The sequence below is a fragment of the Myxocyprinus asiaticus genome, chromosome 49 (assembly GCF_019703515.2).
Source record: "Myxocyprinus asiaticus isolate MX2 ecotype Aquarium Trade chromosome 49, UBuf_Myxa_2, whole genome shotgun sequence".
In the NCBI taxonomy this organism is placed as follows: domain Eukaryota; kingdom Metazoa; phylum Chordata; class Actinopteri; order Cypriniformes; family Catostomidae; genus Myxocyprinus; species Myxocyprinus asiaticus.
Genome location: NC_059392.1, coordinates 435,001 through 447,500, shown reverse-complemented (window position 1 = coordinate 447,500; position 12,500 = coordinate 435,001). Strand labels below are relative to the sequence as shown.

Here is a 12,500-nt window from a genome sequence, read left to right as displayed (position 1 = left end):
TTTGTGTGTGACTGTGTGTTTGTGTGAGAAGAGAGAGAGAGTGTATTTTTGAGTCTTTTAATATTTTTATGTTTGAAATAAATTATTGGTATATAAATGCTTATTCTGTGTCTTCTCTTTGTAACACCATGGTCAGGTTTGATTGCAGCATAATGACATTAACTGCAAAAACTGAAATCAATTTCAGAACGCTAAACGTAATAATAGTTTTATAATGTCTAAATATATATTCAAATACATATCTTGTGATAAAATATAAAATTATTTTACAACAAACCAACAGACTAGACAGTAAGTGAATATAGCCATCTACTGGCTGTTACTGGCATGACATGGTTTTCAAGTCATGTTATTTATATTTTGTTCACCAGATGGCAGCAATCTGCCTCCAATTTATTTCACATTCTCATATTTTCATGTTTCAACTTACAGAAGTGTAGGTTCTGAATTTTTTTTTTTTTTTAATTAGCTTATTTGTATATGCAAATTAATGGTGAAATGTACATGTAAATAAGATCAAAATAGCATAAAATCCCAAAAGAAATCCACAATTTTATTGTTCTTCAAAGAAGAAATGGTATCATTATCATCATAAAAACAAAAAGGGTTACACAAAGGGAGGTTTTTTTAATATCATAGAAGGGTTAAATAAATAGCGCGTAGGATACTGTATGCTAACAGGCTAAAGGCTAGCGCAGAGCTCCATCTCACATACAGTTGAGCATATCAAAGTATACTCATCTGACCATGAGCACATACGGACGTGTACGATGCATGAGCACTTTTAGATACTCTAGTAAAGTCAACAGAAAATGAATGTATAGGTGACGCGCAAACATGCAGAGAGTCCGCGTGTCTAGATTAACTGGTACAATCCGCGCCTACTGTGCGGATGACGAAATGTGTGTCACGTGTACTGTGCAAAAGATGTGTCAGCTTGTGAAAAAACTGAAGTATACTTTGGCCTTAATCGACTAGTGCCATGCTAAGCTAGTAAGCTAATCACATAGCTTGTTAGCTAAGTCAGAAAAACATATAGCTATGGTTATATTATAGGATATGTGACAATTGAAAAGACATTAATTGTCGTTTTACATCCTTTAAGGAAGGCGATTTTGAAGGTACCGAATAAAAGTACCCATTAAAAGTTCTTGCAGCCAATAGAATCACTTCTGAGTCCAAATGGGATCAGATTTTGCACACAGATTTAATCCTGCTGTTATTTTAGGATGAAACTGCACAATGATGTCATTAACTGCAACACAAATGCATCACACCTCATCACGACTCATCGTAAAACACAGCGTAAACACATCACACCTCCTAACACTCACACAGTGAGGTTAATTAGCATGAAAACATGCGGGTTAATACAACATAAACAGAGATAATGATTATATAACAGTATTACAGCAGTTCAACTGCACAAACTATCAACACACACACAACAGAAAGAGACAGCGAGAGAATTTACAGATTATAACCTTTAAAAACTGTTAGTATGGAAGTGGGTCACAAGATGGCAAACTTCAATCTGATTGGCTGATTTTACTGTATGTAATATCCAGGAGTCCAACAGGGAAAAAAGTTCCCAGACTGCTATAATGACCCCTTGTGAGGAAGAACTAGACACTGGCTTTGACAAACGTTTGTGACGTTGATCACATTAAATCTGTCAATGAGATTCAGAGTTTTCATTTAGACACTTAAGGCCTGTTTACACTTCTGCGTCGAACCTGCAGCGTAGCCTTTACGCCGTGTTTTGCATTTATAGTTCTACATCAGTGCTAGCGGTCGACCGATATGGGTTTTCAATGGCCGATACCTAGAGACCAGGTTGGCTGATGACCGATAAGAACGGACACGGCGCAGAACAGAAGCACAATCGTCCTCGTGTTCCGCTGCTGGACAACAATTCTGAGTAAACTTCCCGTCTCCTTTGAAGGAATGCAATGTGAAGGTTGTACAAAGTAACATCGATCTTTAACAACATTATTAAAGTGAATCACAGAACTGGTAAGCAGAAGGTTGTCCCTGTAATAAGGGCACTGTAAGTCACTTTAGATAAAAATCATCTGCCAAATGCACAAATGAAAATTTACATTTACATTTATGCATTTGGCTGATGCTTTTATCCAAAGTGACTTACAGTGCCCTTATTACAGGGACAATCCCCCTGGAGCAACCTGGAGTTAAGTGCCTTGCTCAAGGACACAATGGTGATGGCTGTGGGGATTGAACCAACAACCTTCTGCTTACCAGTTCAGTGCTTTAGTCCACTACGCCACCACACTCAAAATGTAACAACACTGCTACAACATGGGCCGCCATCTTGATTGTTTTGGGTTGAATGGATCATATGACTGCATTGTATGACAACAAATTCATTATTTTCAGACATCTCCAGTTTTCCCTGTCCACACTACAACGCGTAGACGGTGTTTTCCAATTTATCCACTTGGGAGAGCGTTTTCAAAAAGGTCAGTTGTTGCTGGACAAAAATGCTGTCTCAGTGTGGATGGAAGGCCAAAACGTAGAGAAAAAGCTGCATTGATGTGGCTGGAGATGGATGTTAGTTTAGAGTTTAAACATGGTCTTAAACATCTACAGTTGAAGTTTCACTCTGATTTACAGCAGCCTCTTATTCAGACTGTGGATCAGGATTTAAAATCAGAATCTGAATCTAAATTCATGAATCTGAAGGTCGCAAAACTGACTGAACATTGTGTGTGTTTATTGGGGTCTCCTTGCAATTCTTTACAACACACATACACAAACACAGTGTGACCTACCCCACCCAGCAGGCATTTCTCAGGCTCTGTTGAGGTCGTCATGACGACTCGCTCCTTAACAAAAGCATTTCTCAATGGCATTATTCCCACACAACAGAAAAGAGCCTGAAAGTAGACATGGAGGGGCGGGGGGAGAGACAGACAGACAGAGAAACAGACAGATGAGAGAGAGACAGTTTTGTGAAGTTGATGTCAGAAGAAGGTGAAGTTTGTCATCTCAGATTCCAGCAAGAGTTCTGACTCTTGACCCCAGAGAATAAACTAGATTTTCACCGGGGGCCTGGGTAGCTCAGTGGTAAAAGACGCTGGCTACCACCCCTGGAGTTCGCTAGTTCGAATCCCAGGGCGTGCTTAGTGACTCCAGCCAGGTCTCCTAAGCAACCAAATTAGCCCGGTTGCTAGGGAGGGCAGAGTCACATGGGGTAACCTCCTCGTGGTCGTTATAATGTGGTTCGTTCTCAGTGGGGCGCGTGGTGAGTTGAGTGCAGATGCCGCAGTGGATGGCGTGAAGCCTCCACATGTGCTTTGTCTCCGTGGCAACGTGCTCAACAAGCCACCTGATAAGATGCGCAGGTTGATGGTCTCAGACATGGAGACAACTGAGATTTGTCCTCCACCACCCGGACTGACGCGAATCACTACACCACCACAAGGACTTAAAAGTGCATTGGGAATTGGGCATTCCAAATTGGGTGAAAAAGGGGAAAAATAAAAAACAAAACAAAAAAACTAGATTTTCACCTTTTCTGAAGTAAATCTGAGTGCTGTTCACCTGTCAAAAGAGTCTCTCTGATATTCTAGACTAGAGACCCTCCTTCAATGTAAGTCAAAATGGTAAAGTAACAGCACACCTCTCCTCAAACAACACACATGATTTGAGTGATCATTCATGTCTGGAGCACAAACGCTGAACGTTTAATACTTAGCGTTAGAGGTTTGTTCAAATCACTATGACTAATAGTAATGTGTTCCTTTCATAAGTGTTATATTTCTTCAGTTCAAAGTGTTGTGTTGTAAAAGCTGTGCGGTTAAATTACACATGACACCCACTACAAACACCTCTGACCAAAGAACCAAAACCACCTACTGTACAAACTCAATGTGCATCACATATTCTGTTGAGTACACACACTGCAGCTTTAAACTTTGCAAGTTCCCTTCTTCCACGGTCTCTCTCTCGCACAGTTGAGAGCCGAGCACATGACGAAGCGCAAAGACGTGGACTGTCCGTGTGTCTGGAAAACTAGGCTGCGCACGGACAGTCCGCACTTACTGTGCTGATGACGAAATTTGTGTTACGTGCACTGTGCGCAATTCACACCAGCAGGAGGAAAACCGAAGTATACTTTGGTCTTGAGAAACTCTGAAGTACTAGCAAAAGTATCTTATTATTTTAAAGCTCGAAACATTCTCAACATATCAACATCCGCATTGCATTCTCAACACTGCCACAAGGGGCACTATAGCAAGATTAGTATGAACTGTCTACGGTGAGTTTTCTCTTTCAAATTGCTGAAGAATTCAAAGTCAATATTGTGACAAGGAGGAGGGCGGGGCCGTGACTACGCATGCCTGGCCCCAATCGGGCTAATCAGCCAAGGAGAGGGATAAGTGCAACGAGATGCGGCAGTTCGGGAGAGAGAGAGAGAGCTACAGGCAGCTGCCCTGTCTGCGTTTATGTTGTGTGTTTTTGTGTTTAAGTTTATTAAAAACATTACTTTGATGCTTCATGCAGTTCCCGTCTCCTCCTCTCCACTGAACCCTGTTACAAATATATTTATAGCAACTTACCTGAATAATAACACATCCAGTTTAATGGCACAGATGTTTGAAGGTAACTTCATTGCCCCCTTGAAGACTGAAGTTTTGTTACCACCACAGAAACACAAAAACGCACGTTTTGCATGTTGTACTTATGCAAATTATGTTTCTGGCCTTATAGTATAAAATGCAATGTGACGTTCCTTTCATAATCAAGCTGTCTACACTGCAAGTGACCAACTTTTGTAGTTTTGAAGCGTTTTAACAAATGAAAATCTACAACAACATCACTCAGCATCCAAAACAGCAAATCTAAATGGACAGATAATTACTCTTAGGCTAATTATCAACATAAACTCTACTGCATTCAACTGCCAAGACATCCATTTACAACATTAATGTGTAACCTCTTCACAATTCACAATCATTTATCAGGTTATGGTGACTGGTCTAGAGTCAGTTTAAAACTCAACTCTCTGGACTCTAGACCAGACTTAAAGGGATAGTTCACCCAAAAATGAAAACTCTGTCATCATTTACACACCCTTATGTTATTCCAAACTTGTTTAACCTTCTTTCTTCTGTAGAACACAAAAGGCAATGTTAGGCAGAGTGTTAGCCTTAATCATGGTTCACTTTCAACGTATGGAAAAAAAGATGCAATGAAAGTGAATGGTGACTGTGAGGCTGTCATTCTGCCCAACATCTTTTGTGTTCCATGGAAGAAAGAAAGTTTTATGGTGAGATCAGTATGACATGTACATCAGTATGTTCTTCCGACACATGCTGCATTAACACAAATCCCATCTCACTGTCTCATCACTGATGGCTTTACTGTTATTTACTGTGTGGATTTACAGCGGCAGAGAAAGACACATGATAATCTCTCCATCAGATGCATGAAACAGTAATCTGAACTGCAGATAAACCCGACGCATACACCAGCAGAATATCTAACACAGCATATTCACAACTATCTTTCTCTGGCTCTGTTACAAAAACTAGTGAGCTACCTACTTAGCATTTTAAGGCATCATATTTTAGGTGCATTCCAAAACATTCCACCTTTATGCTGCCCCCTAAAGGACATACTCGATTTTCTGCATGCCACTCCATCTCGTGCAAAGTGCGTCATCAGCAGAGTACATGCGGAATATCCGCATGCGGCCCAGGACATGCGTGGATTTATGGGCTGCCGCCAGCAATTTTTCATACTAAAATGTAAAAGCTCACGATTCACACATCCTGTGGACTAACTGGTCTCATTTTTCAGAGAACTCCGCAAATAAATAAAAAAAAAAAGACTCAAATTATTCATAAAAAATATTGTATGTGTTTATAATTTTATGATAAACAAAGTTTTTGTTCTAACTTGTTCTGGTTCTGTTCACTCTACCTCACTTTGAAAAGTCTCATTTCATTCCACTAGATGGCAGAAAGCACTAGAAAAAATATGTTTTCTCTATCACATTCCATCACGATATACAGACCTGAAATATAGGTGGCGCTCTAACACATTTTAGCCCTCACAGATGTGCTCGTCCATAGACATTCAGTCTAATTTTCAGTTCAAGCACCACCCTCATTATTTCATTGAATATCTCGGCCTCTGAGTGGACTAGAAGATCAATGTAGGAATTAGAAAGTGGAGATCCTCCCCTTTGCGATTATATAAAATATTTTATCATCAACAGTCGAAAACATTTTTTCTTTGTTAGCATTTTTTTCCTGCTGAACTGCATATTTTGTTCTGGATATCTAAGATATAACACTGGATTATTCACACAAGCAAGCTCACAGACAAGTAAAAAATGGCAAATTTCTGGTAAAAGCAGATATACATTTTTTGGCTAATTGGGGCTTTCAGTATCAATGATCAGTGCATAAATGAGACATTTGTATTTGATGACTTACAGAAATGATTTCTCACTTTGTGATGCTTTTGAAAATCTTTTGAACTGTGGTATTAGTGCAACAAAATAAACTATACAGTCACATTCCTGAGAATGAGAGCTTTTATTTGATATATGACTTGTCCATTTATGTGCTATGTGAAAGACTTTTATTTTTATATAAATAGTTCTACCCCATTACCTCTAGGGGGCGCTAATTTGCGACGCGAATGCTTTCAGGCCTTATTTTGTTATTTTATGTAACAAATGCAGAAGTGATGGATATCTCTGAAAAGTTCAGATTCTAACCTCGTATGCCTGATTTATGTAAACGGGGATTTTAACATTTTAAGTGTAAACTTTTTCCGTGATATAGCGCCCCCCATTGGACACTTCAATACTAAAAATGTATCAATAAAATTTCCATTTAAAATGGACTAATGTGTGTGTTATACTTTTATGCTAATTAGAGTATGATGTTGTTAGCTTAGCAACATGCTAACATCAAACTCTATAAGCAGGGTTTTGAAACAGGAATCTGTGAAGGTACTGCAAAGCACAGGATACACAAAGATGATATCAAACATTGAATTTTCTTCAAAAAATGTTTAACAATATGAATGAATATTAACTAATAGTCTTATACATATTATAAAAAAAGTATGATATTGTACTGCATGTGTTACTAAAAAATAAGGCTTTTTTGAATTGGGGGTCTCCAAATCCACAAAGACTGAAGATCCCTTTTCTCTTGAAATCACTGAGTCTTTTGTGCACTTCTATTTGTGTATACAAAACTGATCTTTTGATGTTCAGTTCAGTTAGGATGCAGCCTAACAAGGTAACTGCTTTTGTAATCAGTAGACAGCAAGACAGCTCACTGGGTGTTGGAACAGAACCTGTCTCTCTCTTTGTCTGTCTGTCTCTCTGGCCTCCAGTAGAGCAGGATTAATCGCATCTCTTATACACCCCAGACTGGAGTAATCATGACCGATATAAACGAGTTCTGTCAGCGCAAACACTTTATTTGTCATTATTCTGGAACACATCGCTGAAACACTGTCCCTCGAAATCACACACACACACACACACACACACACACACACAACTCTCTCTCTACACACACACACAAACACACACTTCCTGTCAGCAGTATTTTTTATCTCGATTCTTCTCAGCGTGGGCACTGACACTCCTCAGCAGGTGAGATGCGGGCAGTGTGTGCTGCTCTCTGATTGGCTGACACAGAGCACCAGCTGTTACACACGTATGAATCAATCTATAACACACACACACAGAGAGAGAGAGAGAGCTCGTGTCAGGAGGCTCTTCCTCCTTCATTAAGGGCACTCTAGAGACTCAACAGTACAAAACAAAACCATCTGCTCTGGCTAACAAAATGCTAACGATCCTGAATTAACATTTGATCATTAAGCATCATCAAAGACAGTCCCAGACTGACAGAACTTTCATTTATGTGTGAACTAACCCTTCATAAAAAAGGAATTGAGACCTTCATTAAAGTCTCCTGAGCTATGAAAAAGCAACAGCATTTTCCTCAAGTTGAAGCTCAACTCATTTATTACTGAATGTAAACTGTAAAACTTGGTCTTATTAACATGACTGACTGGAAGCAAGCGTTTCTGTCAGTACTCATGACCTCTACAGGAGAGCAGTGACAAATTCCTGTGACTTTGTCTCATAATAATTGGCCAGTAATGCATTTTTCTGTCAGAAGGGACAGAAAAAAAAAAATCGCACAAACGCAGCCAAGCATGTTTCCCAGCAGACCGTCAATCTGGTCGTAGTCACATAATCATGCAAAGATAGACCACTATACATTCATGACTAAATGTTGATCTGAATTACAGCAGACATGAGCCATTTCAATGACAAATAACCTGAAAGAAATGAAGAAACCAACTAAACCAACATTTGCGTCCTCTGATAGACAGGACTGAACATTCACTCGATCATTTATTTATACTGAACCACTGTACGTAGGAGCAAAGGTCATCTATTATACATCACAGAGTACTACTCAATCAACCTCCAAACACAGGGATGTCACGCAAGGATTCAATGCTACCAAACTGCTGCTGAGGAAATATGGTGTTTACTTTGAAGTTAGTACAGAAACAAACAGATTCTTACCTGAGACAAAGATCTTCATTGACGCCTCTAGAGGTCTGTTGTTGTCGAGGGCTCGGCTGAGACGGATCTCTCCGGTGCTTTGGTTCAGAATCACCAAATTCAGCTCATTTCCTGCTTCAAAGCTGTAGTGGAGCTGATCCGAGACATCAGGGTCATAGGCCGGGATTCGCCCGATGACCCCTGAAGGAAAGCTGTTAGTCTTATCAGTCACGTAGTTATTGAATAAGATCTGGAAGTTCTTCAGGACGGGGACGTTATCGTTCTTATCAATGAGTTTGATGTGGACTGTGGCTCTGCTTACAAGAGGGGCGGAGGTGGCCTGAACCACAATAACATACTCTGAACGTGTCTCGTAGTCGAGATCAATAAGAGCGGTGAGCTCTCCTGAGAAGATATCCAGCTGGAAGATCTCAGGGATGTTGCCCTCCACGATTTGGTACATGATCTGGGCGTTGGTGCCTTCGTCTGGGTCGGACGCGGAGATGTGGGCCACCACAAGCCCGATGGGGCTGTTCTCTTCCACAAAGATATCAAACTCATCTTTCTCAAATACAGGTGGGTTGTCATTTACATCTAAAATGGTCACCTGAATGTCCACGGGCGTCTTGAGCACCGGAACGCCTCTATCCACCGCAAACGCTTGGAGACTGTAGATGGGGGTGTTTTCACGATCAAGACGTCTCAGTGTTCGGACAATCCCTGATGTAGACTCGATGATGAAGTCGCCATCACCGTCTTCTCCACCCTGGAAGGTGTAGAACACTCGCCCATTGAGGCTCGAGTCTCTGTCAGTTGCAGACACCTGTAAAACACTGGTGAACACAGGTATGTCCTCCATGATGAAGCCTAAGTATCGGTCCCGGAGGAACACAGGTGAGTTATCGTTCACGTCATTCACCAGGATCTCCAGGTAAGTGGTGTCAGATTTCTGTGGGATGCCGTTGTCACGAGCTGTAATGGCTAGCGTGTATGAAACCTGATCCTCGTAGTCCAGATCCATTTGGGTGGTGACGGCACCACTGTCTGGGTCTATATTAAATTGCGGGATGCTGTCGTCCATGAAGTACGTAATCCGAGCGTTCTCACCCGTGTCCTCATCAGTTGCGCTGATCATTACCACAGTGGTGCCAACAGGTCGATCTTCATTGACGTTGACCGTGTAATGAGAACTTTGGAAAACAGGCCTGTGTGTGTTGGCGTCCGTGACGTTGACGTAAACCTTGGCCGTATCAAAGCGTGTACCATCAGACGCTGTGACGGTGAGGACATACTGCCTTTCCAGTTTGTAATCCAGAGGTAGAGCAAGTGTAATCAGCCCTCCGCCGCTCTGACTAGAGATGGAGAAACGGTTTCTTGTATTTCCGCTAGAGATCTGATATGTCACTACACTATTTATATCCTGATCTACAGCAGACACTGTGACGACACTCATTCCTATGGCCGCATCCTCATTCAGACGCATGTAGTAGGCCTTCCGAGTGAACTCAGGGTTGTTATCATTGACGTCTAGAATTGTCATGCTAATGCTAGCAGATGAGGACATGGCTGGAGTTCCATGGTCTCGAGCTTCTACTCTGAAGTTATAAAAGTCCACACTCTCTCTGTCCAGTTCAGATGCTACGACAATCCAGCCAGTGCTGTTGTTGATGGTAAATGGAAAGTTAGGCGTGGTCTCTGTTAGCAGATATTCCAGACAGGAATTATCTCCAGCGTCAGCATCTATGGCCTGGATGTGGATGACAGAATATCCTACGGGAACATTCTCCAGCACTGTAGCCTGAAAGGGTGTGCTAACAAAAATTGGAGCGTTATCGTTAACATCTAGCACCTGCACTTTTACAAGACCACTGATATTAGAGAGTGGTGGGCGGCCACCATCTTGCGCTCGAATGCGAAGTGTGTACTCCTTATTCATCTCATAGTCCAGCTGACTGACTAGGTCTAATTTTCCAGTCTGAGCATCAATGTAGAACTGTCCTCGGGTGTTACCGCTCATGATACTGAAATGGACCACAGCGTTGTTTCCACGATCCTGGTCTGTCGCCGTCACCTGCAGGATCTCTGTGTTGGGCGTCAGGTCTTCAGGAACCTGAACCACATAGCGTTTCTCACTAAACTGTGGTGCATTATCGTTATCGTCCTCTACCACAATATGCACGGTTGCCGTAGCACTGCGGGGGCCAGGGTCACGGCCTTGGTCATTTGCTTCAACTAGTAGCACATAGGCTTCAACAGTTTCACGGTCGACAAGACCTCGAGTACGAATGACGCCAGATCGGGAATCAATTTCAAAAACGTCATTAGTCCCATTATTGTTTAGCAAATGATAAAGAATGTTTCCATTAACAGGCGCATCTCCATCTGTGGCACGTACGGTCAGGACTTCATAACCGATTTCCAGATTTTCTCGTACGCTCTCTTTATAGTCCTGTTGTTCGAATACAGGGTCGTGATCATTCGTGTCGCTCACCGTTACAGTTAGAGTGGCCATCGCCGTTCGACGTGGTGTTCCATGGTCCACTGCGGTCACCCGGAACACATGCGTGTCTTTCGTTTCTCTGTCTAGTATCTCTATGGTGGAAACAACTCCGCTTGCCGGGTCAACTGCAAAGAGGTTATTGGACCGACTATCAAACAGGGCTTCTAAGAAGTATTCCAGCCTACCTGCTTCACCCTCATCCGGGTCAACTGCTTTCAAAACAACAACAAAAGTCCCAGCTGGTTGATTCTCTGGGACAGACACCTGATACATGGGAGGTTGAAACTGAGGGTTATTGTTGATGGCCCTCTTCCTTCTGCTCAACAGACCGGAGTCTGAGCGCGCGGCCAAGTCCAGCAACTTTTTCAGATGCGTCTGCGTGAACGGGCCATGACCCATGCGCCAGTGCGCGTAAACAACGCGCGTCAGTCCTCTCTCGCGTCTCACGCAGCGCAGATTAAACTCCAACAGAGAATCGCGCTTGAAACAGAGTTGCGAAGAAGCAAACAGTCCTCCATCGGAAAAGTAAAGCGCTGAAGTTCCGGTTATATTACAGGAGAGACTCGGGTGCGCTGGGACACCCGGTAATACACCAGACACCCGGAAAACAGCGGAGCCCGCGTCGCGGCACTCTGAACTGTCTAATACACTTATAATTTCCACGTCCACTTTTTCTTTTCTTGTCCGTTTGTTCACACAGTTCTTGCCGTGGACGTATACATCATACTGACTGGTTAAAAGGTGTCTGAAACCGGACGCGTTGTCCGCGCAGTCCACCACCGCGAACACAGTGAAAGGGTTCGAATGAAGCGCGTCGCAGTTCAGAGCGCCCGACAGCCTGAGAACAACCGAATCCGGGCGCAGGAAACTCTCCGTGAATCTGGGGAGGATGAGCTGGTCCAGTGCGCACGAAGAGCTCCATTCCAGCTCGGTGATCGCGGTGTCCGGTCCCGCATCTTCACTCACGTGAAGAACGAAACAATCCACGACCCACGGGAGTTTAAACCAGCAGAAAACAAAGAGCAACAAATCCCACTTTGAGCCGAACATCGCTCGTCTGTGCTGCTCTTCCTCGGCTAATGAATTAAATCCAGTTTTGTACCTCAAACTTTGCGCATGGACTCTCCATGCTGATCCACGCACTACAGACACGCACACACCTCCAGTGAAATGGATCACGAGTGGGGAGGGGATCATTAACATAAACCTGATCCAGAAAGAGAGAGAGAGAGAGAGAGTGAGAGAGACAGAGAGAGAGCGAGAGAGTGAGTGAGAGAGACAGAGAGAGAGCGAGAGAGTGAGTGAGAGAGAGAGACAGAGAGAGAGTGAGAGAGTGTGTGTGTGTGAGAGAGAGAGAGAGAGAGAGAGAGAGAGAGAGAGTGAGAGAGTGTGTGTGTGTGTGTGTGAGAGTATGAGAGAGAG

At 42.7% G+C, this 12,500-nt stretch overlaps 1 protein-coding gene across 1 annotated transcript in view; it reads right to left on the bottom strand.

Annotated features, from left to right (window-relative positions):
- The window catches only part of LOC127437940 (cadherin EGF LAG seven-pass G-type receptor 2-like), a 59,460-nt gene extending 47,332 nt beyond the window's left edge, over window positions 1–12,128 (bottom strand). The window contains 1 exon segment of the mRNA XM_051693111.1: window positions 8,600–12,128. Within this exon segment, the coding sequence (XP_051549071.1) occupies window positions 8,600–12,128 (3,529 nt within the window).
- Window positions 12,129–12,500: the final 372 nt, after the last annotated feature.